At 37.8% G+C, this 16,866-nt stretch overlaps 1 protein-coding gene across 1 annotated transcript in view; it reads left to right on the top strand.

Annotated features, from left to right (window-relative positions):
• LOC140241086 (uncharacterized) overlaps positions 1-16,866 on the top strand; it is a 79,064-nt gene that overhangs the window by 37,454 nt on the left and 24,744 nt on the right. Inside the window, exons 10-12 of the mRNA XM_072320852.1 lie at positions 10,258-10,784; positions 13,781-13,963; positions 14,808-14,990. Of these exons, the coding sequence (XP_072176953.1) occupies positions 10,258-10,784; positions 13,781-13,963; positions 14,808-14,990 (893 nt within the window). The remainder of the gene's footprint in view (positions 1-10,257; positions 10,785-13,780; positions 13,964-14,807; positions 14,991-16,866) is intronic.

Genomic DNA, 16,866 nt, shown 5'->3' with positions numbered 1-16,866 from the left:
ATTTTGGTTTAAATAGCCTAACACATTGGCACTGGAGATGAGCTGAGAATATACGTTTGTTATTTCAGATGCATATGATTTGATGTTATGAAGTCCGCCATCTTTACACGCAGTTTCAGAGTTAGGCAGTGGTTCATTTCAGCCATCCAGCATAATCATTTTGAGCAAGATTAATAGCATATTGCTGGAACGATGAATGTTGTTGTTGTTGTTGATTTTTTTTTCATTTTCTCTGAGTCTGAAGGCGTCACGTTTGCAATTTATTAAAGGTAATACTGCTATCATAGTAATTTCTTCCTTGCTTTATTTCAAAATATACACATTCTCAATTTTAGCTTAACTGAAATTGTACTGACTTTATCCCTGCTCTACAAAAACAATGATGACCAATGCCTTTTAACCAAGCTTGTGCAACTCTTGAATGTAACAATTTTTCAGAACTCCAAAAAGCTGGTCACTTCATGCACTGACCACTCAAAATTCACGATTTCTCTTCTTCAAGCAGTTTTTGACTGTCTCTTATGTTCTGCAAAATATAATATAAGGTTCATTATAACATATTTTTAATAACCATAATCGTTACTCATCGCCTGCCGGGCAGAAGGTGGATTTTGGTCGTGATGACAATTCGACAGAGTTTTGAAAGCTTTTTCATGTAATATAACAATCATCTTTCTGTGAATGCGATTTTTTTTTTTTCAAGGCAACAATCCTTTTAGGTAATTTCTGCCCCCTATGTGAAGGAGAACAGTACAAATACCTAATTGCCAACATTTTGGAGAGGAAAATTAATGACACTCGTCCGTCGGCTGGGCTTGCGTGCCTTGCAGAAATCAGTGCGCACAACTTGCGTTGTAAGTGCGGAGCAGGTGCTTATTCAGTACGATCTGCGTGCCCTGTTAAAGAGTTGAACTCACGAAGTGCCGAATAAGCATGGACTACGCACTTATCACGTGCTCAACACGCAAATGCTACGTGCGCTGTCCGTCGAGCGAGTGACGGCAGGAAGACGCATGGAGTCAGTGCGTTGTACGCACGTTTACTGTAGAGGGCACGTACGCTGCCCGTACTTAGGGTAAATCCGTAGCCCGAACGCAGTGAAAGTTCCTCGTGACATAAAAGTGCTACGGCGTGTCTGCGTGCTTCAAAATCCGTACTGAGGCGGTACTTACTACGTACGGATCCCAAAGTTTTGTTCACGTTTTTGCAAGTAGACAGCATGCACTTGCAAGTACGGCGAGTTGTGACCACGGCTCTTCCGTCTTTCGTAAGATGGCCGTAAGTCTGACGAAAGAATAAAGCTACGGTCACAAAGCTTTGTACGAACGATGCGAATGTTACTGTTCGTATGAATTCTGGAATTCGTACAGATTCGTAGATCGGACACAGATTCTTACGGTCTTCTTACGAATTTCGTACGAACGCTGTTTAATTCGCAAGAACAACTTAACACCTTTAAGGGCCGTTCACACTGGAGCGGTTTTGCGGCAGCAGCGGTGTGCCGCAAAAATCCCTCTCGTGTTGTTCATGTACAACTGTTCACACTGGAGCGGTATCGGCGACTTTTCAGAGCAGCAACCGCAAGCGGTTTTCTCGAATCGCTCCGCTGAGCGATTTTTCTAGTCTGCCGCTGAGGCGAGGTTGCTGTTGACCAATCATAATAGAGCATAATTTGTGACGTTATATTGTGGGTGGGGTCATAAACTTTAGCTTGAAAAGAGTCTCGCGAAGGTACAACACGTCGATTGTAGAGCTGAACGAAGAGGTCTGGAAAAGACAACGTTTGTACAAAAACGTAATTATGCTCACAAAAACACTAGTGAGGAAAATATCGAGTTAGAGACCATTGGTGATAAAATCGGGCTAACGTTAAGTGGTAAGTTAATCGTTTGGTTATCTCGAGATTTTGCATAAATTTGTTTCGACGCATAACAGCAGTCACTCTCTTTCAGAGACTACATTGCAGATTGTAACTTTCCACGTATTTTGCCATAGACGCAGACTCGCCAGCGAAAGAAAGCAGTCAATCAATATCACAGTCCCATATACGCCTATCTATGTCTGATATGCTATGGTATTCTGCCAACATGATACTGAAGACTTGAAGTCTAGAGTAGATCTAGAACTACTAGGTCCATTGATAGGAGCACTCCTACTGTCCTACTAGTCCCACACCTACTACTGTATGGAGTCCATAGATGGGAAGGGCTTCCCATAAATGGACCACTTATCTCTGTACGGTCGACTGTATACCGGTATAGATCTAGACCTTCTATTCATATCAAAAGAACAGTTACCATGGTCAACCTATTTATAATGATAAGGCTTTAGTAGACTAGACATTCTACCGTTACTGGTTAGATATGTTTGGTATCATACAATATTTCTGTCAATTATTTCTGATAAAATGAAAATGATGCAGGGAAAATTTTGGAATTGAAGTAATTTATAAGTAAAGATTTGGCATAAATATTCTTAGGGCTTGGGCCCCGTAATAGCGGTAGGGGAATGATAAATGACAAATAAATTCAACTAATGATAATAATAATAACAACAACAACAACAGCTTGCAAGGTGAGGCCTGATTCTGTGATAGTACTGTTAACATTAGACGTAGTTCTGGACTCTAGTCTAGAGTTTCTAGGCCCTAATAGGTATAATGTTCTAGGTATTGACTCTGCCTCTATAGATAGGTCTAGATGTAGGTGTTTTTGTATTGCCATACTGCCACCGCACAGTGGTATAAATGCATGTACACACGACCACAACTATGTCCGTTGGCATGACAATGATCGACTAAATTTACTTAAAATTACTCGCGCTCAGTCATGCATCATCAGACAGGCAGTGAAGTAGGACGGATTTATCTTGTGAGAAAGCAAATTAAATCCCCTCATACTGAGTCTCACCAAGTAACAGGTAATATTTCAAAATCACTTTAACTGTAACTGCAGCTGGTAAGCATGTGCATTATCTTGTCTTGCCTTTCCAAAGATGCCCAAATTTCCCACAATCAATAGACTTGGAGAGTTCCTTCTTAAGGGAAAAAATGCCTAGTGATGCAGTGGTTGGTTAGTTGCTGACCCTTGACATACATATATGTAATGTATATCAAGGGTTGAAGCAGCTACTACATCTTCTGGAAGGCTGTGCCAGTCCGTTGTGTTCTTCAGTAGGAAATATTAACCTCTGTATTGTGTTCTGCAGGTAATTCAGTGCATTAAATCATGTTGGTAACAATACCTAATGTATATTTTTATTAATATTTTTTATTGAGATAAGCACTGGCATATTAGTGGCACTTACAATATACTGCAAAATGAGCAATTTAAGAGCAAAAATCAGATACCAAAAGTTCAGGCAATTTATTCCTGGAGATGGCGATTGTTGTGGAAGTGAAGGACTAAGGTCCTTTTTAAAAGAGACCTGTATTAGAACTTGACTTTACTCCTGTGGGAGGAAAAAACCCAACCCTTTATTTGGGAAGTGATGGTACATGTACTGTACCTGATAATTCTAATTACAACACAGGTACATATTTTGTATGTCACCTAGAACTTAAGAGTGAAATTTCTGTGAAGGCACATTTTTAAATCTCTACCCTGCCCTTCATTCCAAGGAAATGTACATGTAGATTTTTCTTTTTCTTCTCTATTATGGCAACATCCCATACGTTCATGACGTTTGATAGATATCACAGTATGCTGCGTGGACCAATCAATCATTATTTTAGTGTATATTATAGTGTGCCATAGATGCCTAGGTCAAGTAATTGATCCATGCCAATATAATCAGTTTCGGAGGATAGGAAAAATGCAAGTCGTATGTAACTTTGAATGTAAAGTTGCTTGTCACTTTATTTTATTTTATTCCTTTTTTTTTTGGGGGGGGGAGTGGTCCCAATAGATCTGACTTTAGACAAAGTTACACTTCTTTGCAAAAATAGTTCTGGCTTTTAATCAAGCTAAACATGAAAAAAAAAATAACACCATGACTAAGGCCAGAGGTGTAAATTGTTTTGCTGTGATCTGTAGCTTTCTAACAGGCCTGTACTACCTCCCCTCTCCCTTCTGAAACAATTTTGCACCCTGTTTCCAGATATCATGTTTGACTCACTTCTGTATGTACATAGAAGATTTTCAGCTTTAAAGCATGACCTTTTAATCTTGGTCACTCTTGCTCCTAGTTTGCTGGAGTTGCTAATGAATATATGATACAAAATTACTGGATATATCATGTGTTTAAAAGCGTAACATAATGCTCATCAATATGTCTTCAAAATGTTTACACTGTTTTCATAATAATGCTTGCTTTTTTCGTTCTTCCAAGTAGGACTGTTTAAGCTGCTCACATGTGGTCGACACAGAACATCCGCAGTCAGAGCACTTCATCCTTCTTATTGGAGAAAGCAAATTAAACCCTCTTCAGGTACATGTATCTGCAGTTGTGGAGCACAGGGCACAGTCTTGTAAAGGCATTGTGGCTGCAGCTGATCTTGCCTTCAAGTTGATCTTCGTTCTAAATCTCAACTACTGGCCACATTGCATGGCAGTGAGACCATTTTTTTTTTTTAGAGGGACTCCTGTACAAACAAGGAGGATTTGTAACTTTGGTATCAATCCCTATAGTTTCTAAATTTGCCAAGTCAACCATAATGTAACCATTTATTCGTCTGCACCCTCCCCATATCAAGTCTGCATAAATAAAACAGCAGTTGTTTGAGAAGTATTTACAATGTTATAGGGAAATAGGCACTGACCTTTGATTGTGGTCTCCTCATATAACAGTGACCATGTTCTTTCACAAGTCATTTGCCATTCGGATATTGTTGCATTTTGACTATACACCTGTACCAAGTATGAATGATGAGGTACATTATGTTTATATTGATACTGTTAGTGATCAGTGCTTCTTTGAAACATGTATTCACTTTTCAAGGAGTTAGTTTCACTTAAATGATTATGTAGACAAGCACCTATGACTTGATAAGCTGCTAATTCCATTATTACACACCTCGCCCTCACATAGTGTGTACAAGTTGACAAGGGATGTATAGAGCACCAAACTATGACATTGCCATAGAAACTAGTTCTAAATGACCTCACCTGGCCCAAATATCTGTCAACACTATTGTTAACCACGCTTGCACCGGTTTCCAACCCAAGTTACAACAACTCTTTTGATTTTTTAGCAGTCGATCTACAATTTGGCATATGTCGCAGGTAAATGTGTAATTAATGTGCTGCCATGGTAATGAAACACATTCTATGGAAAACTCGAAATCTGATTGCATATACAGGCCCACAACACAAGACTTCCTCGCATTGCCAGTAGCTAACACACTGTTCAAACATGTGATAAAATTCCACCCTTTTACTGTGCATACTTACCTACATAGTACCTGTTACATGTGTGTATTTCACATTGGAATATGGATGCAATATTGTACTATGCTGCAGGGCAATGAGTAAAATAATTGGCAGTAGAGCAAGCACTTTATAGTGTACCTGATGCATGTCACTACAATTTTTGAAAGCTGCAAGTTTACCTTGAAACCCAAATCTATAGATATTGACATGGCATCGAATATATGCAGTGCGTATTATATTACATGTATTGTATAATCTTGAGCACTCAGTTTGTACTGTGCTTGCATTAAGTTAGTACACGATGTCAGATAACTCATATCAGATCATGGCATTAAATGCTTAATACGTTGCTGTTCTGTTTGTAACATGATTTTCTTAATCTGACTAGATGTTAATTTGAACCATGTAAGCACTGAGGTTACCATCTTTGTTGTACATATATTCCTTTGCTTATCCTGATTTTCTTGTGTTTGTCTTTGTAACAACAGTATGTGTCCAAATCATTGTAAATTTCAAGCCTCATCCACCTCCAAGTATCCGCTCTTTCCTGCTCACTTTATTTCATGAACTCTGTACTGCTCTCTTCTCTCAATCCTATTTTCTCCTTCATTATTCATGTTCTACAAAAGTACATGTGGGCCCTAATACTTTTTGAGGTTTGAAAGATGAAATGTAAGCAAATGATTTGTCTTATGTGGTGATGTATGCATTTCTGCCAGGAATTTGCACTGAATTGAATTATTTTTAAGTTGTGAGAGATGAGAATATCTATGTTTATAGAAATTAGGTCCAAGATGCAAATTACATTGGTGTTAATTATCATACTTTCATCATTCACAAAATCCATTACCATTACTATATTGTTTTGACACCTCATGCGTATCCATTCAGATTTACATAGTTGCTCATACAGTGTCAGACCATTGTGAATTTTCCTTTTACATGTCAATGTGCTAGCTGTGTTGAAACACAGGATAATGTTACTTCCCTTCACAAATGTGAACAGTATGCATATACACTGTACTTTATTTCAGCAACAGGCTGCCATATTAGATCACATCAAATAAGAACGTATATTCTAACAGTTGTGTGTATACCTTGGAAATCCACTGTCTGTTAAAATTCTTTCCACATTTCTGAGAGCCGTCATTTAGTGGTTTAGTACAGATGTGTGAATTTGAAATCAAAACTGTGATTATGAAAGACTGTTTGTGTGTGTGTGTGTGTGTGTGTGTGTGTGTTTGTGTGTTTAATGTTTTTTTTTTGTCTAAGGTGACGCAAAACCGCCGTGACTTTCTCCCCCATGCTTAACACTGAAGTTTTGGAGAGTGAAAAATGCTTTCCTGGGTTTTCCCATAGCTAGGAGTATGTGGGCGACTTTATTATGGTCCAGTTGTGAACCGCATTATACTCTACATACGTAGGTCTAAAGTAGGTTTGAGTGGGAGTGTGAATGGTAGGCACATTACCTAATACTTATCCGTGACAGAATATCCTATTGACGGTGACTTCCCCTCACCTTTCCAGAAAGAGTATGAAGTGTGACAGATATCAAATCAAACATTTACATTTCATCTGTAGAGTTTATCGGTAAAGATTGGAATGACAAGTAAAGAAGTATGTTGCTGTTTATTGTTGTTGCTTGTTTCTTCTTTTTTGTGGGGGGGGGGGGGTTGTTGGTAAAGAGCTCATCTTTCATACAGTTGGCTACTTCGCCGACACCAGAAAAGAAGAAGTAGTACAGTGTATTCACATCAGCACGAAGTAAGATAAGACATTTCTAGTATTATTTTGGATGCTGAGTAATTAAAAAAAGACAAAACAACAACAACAACAACAACAACAAAACAAACACACACACACACACACACACAACCCCCCCCCCAAAAAAAAAAAAAAAACACATACAAGGTCACCTTCGCAGTTTGCATTCGAAATATTGTGGCGTTGGATGCGCACCCTTTTATGTATGTGCATTTCACTATACGTGTAAAACAGTCGTCCGACACAATTTCTCAGGGATGCCAAGTTCAAAAAATTTTTATGAGTGAGATTTTCGTGACTCGGCATCTCGGCCAGCGAATGTGCGCGCAAGCGAGGGTGTGGGAGGGGTCCCCTCCCCCGTGGCCTCCCACGGTAGGAGCTTTTCCAATTTTTACCTCTTAAAGTAGAAATTCAAAGAGCACGATCCACACAAATTTGATAAGAAAATATTGAATTTGAACATCTGTCCTAGGTGTACACAAAATATCGAGAGAAAAGAACAGTCCCAACTATTTTTTATCAATTATTGAAATCGGGCGAAAAAGTGAACCCGAAATGCCCCGATGAACGGTCTGCCCATACCCCTTCCAGATGACGTCACGCACTGGATTCGTACTCTGAAAGTGCACGTTCGCTCCATAGACTAGTACCGTGAATTTTCAGTGTTGTGTTTAGGAGCCTAGCAAGTCCAATTATTTAGTTTATTAGCAGTTTTCTTGCATGTCTCCTTGTAGTTCAGAGTTTTTCCTTACATTTAATCCTCATAAAGTATGGCATTTGTGAATGCTAGCGGCGTATAAAAGAGATTTCTTTCAGACGTTTTTGTTCGCATTTCGGTTCCGTGCCTTCAAAAAGCAAATCCGGTCACATCAAGCTGGATGGTACGTCTCGCTCTCAGCTGGTCTCAGCCGTTCATATGGATGCACTGTGCTGGTGTGTGGTTCGCACGGCGTTGTGTGTGTTTGCGTGTGTGTGAATATAAGTGTTCGTGCTGTGATTTGTTCCCGGTCTAGTGAGAGCTGTGCGTAAACACGTGTGTGTATGGGAACATGTACTATTGTACGTACAGTACTTCGAACATGTGCGCCAGGTCCATGCCCCCTCTCGACGTTCGACGCGAGACTCCCTGATCACTCGCTCTCTTTGCATGTTTTTGTTTGTAATAATAATGGATGAACATAAACTCAATACTGTACGAGTAACGTTCGCCACACGTAATCTGTGTATTTCGTATACTCTTCTACGACGCGAATTACTACTGACAGGGTGGAAGAATGAGCCGTGAGGAAGTATAATTATGATCTCTTCTTTTTCCACATTTTTGTCTAAACCGCCGCCGTTATTCATCGTATATACCGATCGTCGAGACTCTAAATCGTACGGAGCCGAATATTATACTGTTTTTCATTTTTTTTAAACGTCAAGGCAGACATCAGACATTTACTTTACCATCAAGCGCAGCTGAATGTTACTGTTATTAATTTCGAAATGTTATAGCAAATATCCGACATTTATTTTAGCATCATATGGAGCAGAATGTTGCTGCTATTCACTTCCAAACGTAAAAGCAATCATCTGAAATTTATTTTGGCATCTTCTGGAGCCGAATGTTATTCCTATTTACTTTCGAAAGTTAAAGCAACCATCCGACATTTTTATTTAATCATCGTGTGGAGTTGAAAATTATTGTTATTCATTTTCGAACGTCAAAGGGATCATTCGACATTTATTTTAGCATCTTCCAGAGCTAAATTTCATTGCTATTTACTTTCGAATGTAATAGCAAAATTCCGGCATTTATTTTATCATTGTACGTAGTTGAATACTATTGTTATTCATTTCCAAACGTCAAAGCAAACATCAAACATTAATAACTATTTTACCATCGAACGCAGCTAAATATTACTGTTATTCATTTCGAAATCTTAAAGCAAACATTCGACAGTTATTTCAGCATCGTATGGAGCGGAATATTACTGCTATTCACTTCCGAACGTAAAAGCAATAATCTCACATTTATTTTAGCATCTTCCGGAGCCGAATGTTATTGCTACATGTATTTACTTTCGAAAGTAAAGACAAGCATCCAACATTTATCTAATCATCGTACGTAGTTGAATATTATTTTTATTCATTTCCGAACGTTACAAGGGATCATTCGACATTTACTTTAGCATCTTCCTGAGCCGGATGTTATCCTTACTCACTTCCGAACGCAAAATCAAATATTTGACATTAATTTTAGCACCGTACGGGGCTGAATCTTACCGTTATTCATTTTCAATTATTTTAGCGTCTTACGGAGCCGATTGTTACCGCTGTTCATTTCCAACAGTAAAGGCAAACATCCGACTTTTTTTAGTGGCCCGATCGGGCCACCAAAATCTTTATTTCTGAAATATTGTCGGCCCGACGTGCGTTTTTTGGTGGCCCCGGGCCACCAGGCCACAGTTAGTGTCGAGCCCTGCCTAATGAATATAGATGATCGCAAGTGTAAAAATGACACAACTGATCCAGCGTCATTGGTGTACTCAACTAAGTTGGCCTCAAAGTTGCTGTCAAATTACTCCATATTATGTCCTTGGTCACTCGACATCACTGACTCCACATATTCAGCAACTTCTCTAGAACAGTTGTCAGCTTGTTTGGACACAAATGATTATGTGATATTTCTGGAACTTGGAGTAAAAGTGGATTGGAAATGTGACTCTCAAGTAAGTTTTGATACACCATTACTCGGTTAGTCCCACGTGTTCAACTCTGAGATGTAACTTGTGCACACTCTAGTCTATGGGGCTCAGCCAGAATTTGACCTTTTGAAACTGTAACATTAGAAGCAGACCTTTTCTCTTGATCACCTGTGAATACCAGACTTAGAGGCACACCCTCATTTCCTTCTGTTATTGTGTACTTGGTTGCTACACTTCTCATTCACTATGCCTACTGAAGCTTCAACAAGTACCACCACAAGACAATCAGCTGCTATCGCTACTCAAGTGATGGCTGATCTGGTAAAGAATGAAGAGTCCATTCACTTGCTGGAGAGCATTGTCGGCAATGCGATTGAGAAGAAACTCAATGAGCTCCTCGAACAAGTGCAAGGGGATGGCTTCGATCTGAAAAGAGACCTGGAAGAGAAGGATAGAGAGGTTAAAAAGGCTTGGCGAAAAGGTCCTTCACAAGGAACAAAACATCAGCAGATTGGAGCACACAGTAGACAGCCTGGAACAATACTCACGACGATCATGTCTCCGGATCTTTGGCCTGGAAGAAAAGAAAGGAGAGAATAAGGACACGCTGGTCACCGAGGTCATCCAGTCCAAGCTGGGCGTGTCCTTGGATCCAGTGAAAGACATCGACCGATCCTATCGCACTGGAAGCACTCGCGAGTCTGCCTTACAGTCTGGCCGCTCATCCTCACAGAAAGCCCGTCCTCGCCCGATCATCGTGAAACTAAACAACTACAGAAAGAGGAAGGAAATCATCACAAATCGCAGAAAGCTAAAGGGATCAGGGATTGTCATCGCAGAAGACCTGACAAATAGAAATCAAAGACTGCTGTCACTGGCTCGTGCTTCAAAGAACATCACAGCTGCCTGGTCCTCTGATGGACGGATAATTGCCCTCATCAGTGCCTCGGATGGCAAGACAGCAACAAAATTGATCACCTGCGAAGAAGACATCAAGATATTACATTGAAAATAATAGTTGAATGAAGCTGCTTCATAGTAACACTTAATCACTCTTATAATGATATATTTTGATTACTTAAATACAAAGTATACTTACCTGTTTACTATTGTTTATATAATGTATGCATGTCAAATACAATCCTCTACTCCGATTTATGTTATTCTTCTTATCGTTTCACTGCAATCAACATTATAGAATTTGTATGTCATAAATTGTGTTCATTATTACACGTCATGTACTTAGCGATGTACCAGTATTTTACTATTCATTACCTTGTCTCCGATATCTTCCGTTCTATTCCTGCTTCACGAAACTCCAACAGCTATGTCAAATTGCTTGTGTTCAATAATGTGAATATTTTGTCTTTCCGTTGTATATTCTTATATGAAAAATATGTATATGTATGATACGATCCATGACGAAGAAAACTTACCCGAATCTTATTTTGATGTGCCCGCCTTTAACTCGAAATATAAAGATGCCAAGTTTTCTGATTCATTTTCATTAGTTCATTTCAATTGTAGAAGTTTGTCGAAAAATTTTAATAATTTGAATATGTATATAAGCAGCATTGATCATAATGTTAAGGTAATAGGACTTACTGAAACTTGGTTAAATGAATCTTCTTCAGTTGAAGTTTATAATTTAGATGAATATGATTTATTTTGTAATAATAGAATTAATAAACGAGGTGGTGGAACAGGTGCATATGTCCAAAATTCATTACATGTATTTATTAGACAAGAGTTGACAATTACATCTGAGTCGTTTGAAAGTATTTTTGTTGGGTTAGTAAATAACAACACCAAATGTAAAAAAAAAAAAAAAAAAAAAAAAAATTATTGGTGTTGTATATTGTCCCCTGAATTGTAATATTGATATTTTTTTGAATGAATTTGCAATTTTTTTTTACATAAGGTGTAACCCGCGTATATACAATTGCTTTATAATGGGTGATTTGAATCTAGATTTAGTGAAAATAGGTTTAAATTCCAAAATTGATTTATTTATGGATATTTTGTATGGATTTTATTTGGAACCTTTGATTAGCAGTCCCACTCGGATAACTGCAACCTCTGCCACTTTGTTGGACAATATATTTACAAATGTTAATATCTGTACTCACTCAGGAATTTTGATTAGTGATGTAAGTGATCACCTGCCAATTTTTTGTATGTCTTCATCCATTGCCCACTGTACAAACAAATCACATCCCATTTATGTAAAACGTAATATTACTCAGTCAAATATGATTGCATTTTTTAACACATTGAAAAATGTTGAATGGGAAAATTACATTGGTGTAGGAAGTGTTGATTTCAAGTATAATAGTTTTTTGCAAGTATTTAAAGATATTTATGATGAATGTTTTCCTTATAAATCATGATTTTAAGAAGAAGAATAAGAATCCATGGTTGACTAAGGATTTGATTAAGCTTTGTCGTAAAAAATCAAGTATGTATAAAAAATATGTGAAGAAACCAACCCCTTATAGAAAAGAGGTGTATAATAAATTTCGAAATTATGTTACACTTCGATTAAGGCAAGCAAAAAAAGAAATAATGAAAAATTTCATCAAGTGAAAAATGATATTAAATCAACATGGAAAATTATTAATAATCTTTTAAAGGGTACAAGAAATACTAAAAGTAGTTTAATAGAAAGTCTTGAGATTGGGAATGAAAAAATAACAAATAATGAAGATATAGCAACTGATTGACAAATTGCCCTACATCGACGTAAATAAGCACTGAATTGATCAGTGTTTTAGTAGTAGCCATGATAAAAAATCATGGGCGTATATACTCGAGCAGGATTCGAACCTACGACCTCCTGATCACCGGACAGGCGTCATCTCCACTAGACCACCGAGCTTTCGCCCGACAGCAAGTGTTGATTCTAATGTATGTCTTCATCCATTGCCCACTGTACAAACAAATCACATCCCATTTATGTAATGTGTCATAAAACGGGCAGGAAAGTGTGTTTTTTTAGCAGTTTATCTCGAACATTTTTGGTAGAATAGTGCAATTAGGTGTGTCTTTAGAATCCCTTTTTCATTTCTGAAAAACCTTGTCCACACTCTTCACTTTCAACTCTAATAACTTTTGAAAGGATAGTGTTACTGCTTTGAAGATTGGCATTAATTATAGACAGAATGTGTTAATGAGGCATGCTTAATTTCAGTTTAATCTGATAATCCCTTCATTGTTGTTACTCTGGTAGTTAACTTTTAACCTGTTTTTTTTTTTTGTCCCATTCATCGCCCAGCCAGCACGATTTAGTAAAGATTAAGCGCTTGAATAGACACTGTACTTCAGAGCCTCTCTTCTCAGTTCACACTTTTCCTGAGTTTGTGTATTCTTTCCAATATTTAGATATGTTAGGAGAGTCCATTTGATTTGAGTTATACATCATTATAAAGCTTAAAGTCTGCTCTTTCAGAAATATATGGTCTCACATGATCTGGGCGCAATTAAAAAGGTTTCAATATTGGGATCATGAACGTTGGTTAAAGAGGCAATATATACCTTCTTAACAAAATTGTGGGAATAATCTTTTTTACAACATTATTGTTGTATTTATATTAACACAGACTTCATACCTTCTGCTTTAGTTGTTTGGCATATGATGTCCAGTATTTAACTATCTGAACTTATTTGAATTCTCTGCCAATGTGGCTTTTAAGTAGCGTTAATTTTATAAAAATTACTACGAGTCTAAGCAAAGGAACTCTCGCACAATTTATGAACTACGACCGTCGGAGAGTTAAAGGGAGTGATTGCTTTAACTTATATACCGATGGCTTTAATTTCAAGAATATGGAAGGCGCGTTCTATTTTCTTCATTTGCATTGCACCCATATGTTTAAAAAAATACTTTATTATTCCTTATTTACATGATGTTGTTATTTGTGATGACATGTTTTGCTTTATTTCTCTGCGCTTCTACAGATTTCCGAGCTGACGTTGCATTTTCAGAGCAGTGACAAGGATTCTGAATATCACTCCTCGATAGGAGGAGACTTGGCCCGATGGGTATGTACATTGCCAAGCCTTTGGACATTCAATCTGACATGCGATTTCTGGCCTGAAAAGTTCTTCTCAACAGCCGCTGACTCGGCATCATCATGTCAGGTATAATCAACAAGAAGTATCCATAATTCATAAACTTACGAGCGACTGGTGGTATCTTATGATGTGCTATACCTATCGGAAATTACAGAACAAGAACTGATCACCAGTGACTCGCTAGTCGTTCGTAACTTTACGAACAGTTTGTGAAACACCCCCAGAAATTATGTCTCAGGATATGTAAACAAAAACAAAACAAAACACACAAAAAAAACGTATTATTTTGTCATGACGTTGTTTGTGTTATATTGATATGGTCATAGAACAATTTCGATTTCATCTGCTTATGTGACCGACGGGGTTCGACAAACCTTTCATAAATGACATTGTGGATTTATGATCTTGACGCAATTAAAAGGTTTGAATATTGGGATCATGAACTTTGGTTAAATGAACAATATTTACCTCCATTAATTCTTAACAAAATTGTAGGAATAATCTTACAGCGGTATTGTTGTATTCATATATACACAAACTTTGCTCGTACCTTCTGCTTTTGTTGATTGGCATATGATGGAACGCATTTAACTATCTAAACTTATTCACATTCTCTGCCAATGCGGGTTTTAGGTAGCTTTAATTCAAAACATGACTACGAGCCTAAGAAAAGGAACTCTCACAAGATTTATGAACGACGAACAGCAGAGAGTTGAAGGGAGTGATTGGTTTATCTCATATACCAAGTGTATACCGATGGCTTTAATTTCAAGAATATGGAAGGCGCGTTCTATCTTCTTCATATGTATTGCACCAATATGTTTAAATAGAACTACTTTGTTATTCCTTATTTGCATGATATTGTTATTTCTGATGGCATGTTTTGCTCTATTTCTCTGCGTTTCTACAGATTGGAGATCTGACGTTGCATTTTCAGAACAGTGACAAAAATTGGAAATATCACTCCTCGATGGGAGGAGACTTGGCCCAATGGGTTTGTACATTGACAAGCCTTCGGATATTCAGTCTGACATGCGATTTCTGGCCTGAAAAGTTCTTCTCAACAGCCGCTGACTCGGCACCATCATGTCAGGTATGATCCACAAGAAGTATGCATAATTCATATTTTCCATGCATATGATCCGTATTTGATTCATTTTTTTTTTCTCGCTACTCTTAAGACTTTTGATCACATTATGTAAAATCTGAATATTATTTGTACGGTCATTCAAGATAGACCTCAAGTAAAAGCAAACAGAAAAGCAAAAAATATCCGATAGCTAAACAGTGGCGTATCTAGGGAAAACGGCACCCGGGGCAAGCGCGAAAATTGCGCCCCTAATTTCTGAAAAAGTGTTCAACCCCAACCCCATCCCTGTAGGGACTTTAAACAAAGTCCACATGACATGCTTTCTTCAAGCACCGAAAAGGGGTCTTTTGAGGGTGATTTAAATGTAATGAATTTTGATCACGAGCGCAGCGAGCGAGCCGAAAATTTTGGTATTTCAGCTTACAAAACATGGAATTCTTGTCATTTTTTTTGCTAATCAAATCTTACAATTCCAATCAAGATATAGTGACGGCCTTATAGATAAAGTTTTATACTAACAAACTGCATGAGGAATTTAAAAAGTACTCTAAATCAGTACGCGCTAGTTAACCGAAATTTGCATATTTCCACGTCATCATCACGTTTTGTTCTTATCTCTTTTTTCTTTTTCTTTTTTTTTTTGATAAATTTTGGCGAGCGAGCGCAGCGAGCGAGCCGAAAATTTTTGTATTTCAGCTTACAAAACATGGAATTCTAGTCATTTTTTGCTTATTAAATCTTACAATTCTAATCAAGATATAATGACGACCTTATAGATAACAATTTATGCCAACAAACTGAGGACTTATAATACTAGTACTCTAAATTAGTACGAGCGAGCAAGCTAAAATTTGTATATTTCCTTGTCATCATTACGTTTTGTTACCTTTTTTTATTTATTTCTTTGTGCCCCCCCCATAAGCTATGTTCGAAACCATTGGCGTCTTCTCTTGATCCAATCGGCGATCGCTTTAGAACGAATGAAATTGCAGCCGCTGCTCCGTGTAACATTTTTCCTGCTTAATATAAAATGAAATGTGTGAACACAATAGACATTGTCATTTTGTGCGCGTCATCGTCACGTTTTGTTCTTTTTTTTTTTGATAAATTTTGGCGAGCGAGCGCAGCGAGCGAGCCGAAAATTTTTGTATTTCCGCTTACAAAACATTGAATTCTTGTCATTTTTTGCTTATTTAATCTTACAATTCTAATCAAGATAAAGTGACGGCCTTATAGATAATGATTTGTACCAACAAACTGTGGACTTGAAAAAAATACTCTAAATTGTACGAGCGAGTGAGCCGACATTTGCATATTTCCGCATCATCTTTACGATTTGTTCTTATCTTGCTTGATTTTTTCCGCCCCCCCCCCCCACGTATGTTCGAAACCGTTGGCGCCTTCTTTTGATCCAATTGGCGATCACTTCAGAACAAAAAAATTGCAGCCGCTGCTCCGTGAAACATTTTGCCTGCTAGATATAAAATGAAATGTGTGAACACAATAGACATTGTCATTTTGTCTGCGTCATCATCACGTTTTGTTCTTACCTTCTTTATTTATATAGATTTTGGCGAGCGAACGCAGCGAGAGAGCCGAAAATTTTTGTATCTTAGCTGACAGAACATGGAATTCTTGTGTGAACACTATAAACATTGTCATTTTGTCCGCGTCATCATGTTTTATTTTTATCTTGTTTGATCTGGTTTTCTGCGCCCCCCCCCCCCCATTCTCCCCCCTCCCCTTTCCAGGCGAGTTTTTTTTTTCTTCTTCTTCTTCTTTTTTTCTTTTTTCTACTTCTTCTTCTTTTCTTTTTCTTTTTCTTCTTTTTTTTTCGTTTTTTGCGCCCCCAAGGAGTGGCGCCCGGGGCACGTGCCCC

The sequence above is a fragment of the Diadema setosum genome, chromosome 17 (assembly GCF_964275005.1).
Source record: "Diadema setosum chromosome 17, eeDiaSeto1, whole genome shotgun sequence".
Classification (NCBI taxonomy): Eukaryota; Metazoa; Echinodermata; class Echinoidea; order Diadematoida; family Diadematidae; genus Diadema; species Diadema setosum.
Note: the sequence above shows the minus strand (reverse complement) of the source record. Positions and strands in the feature narration are given on the sequence as shown.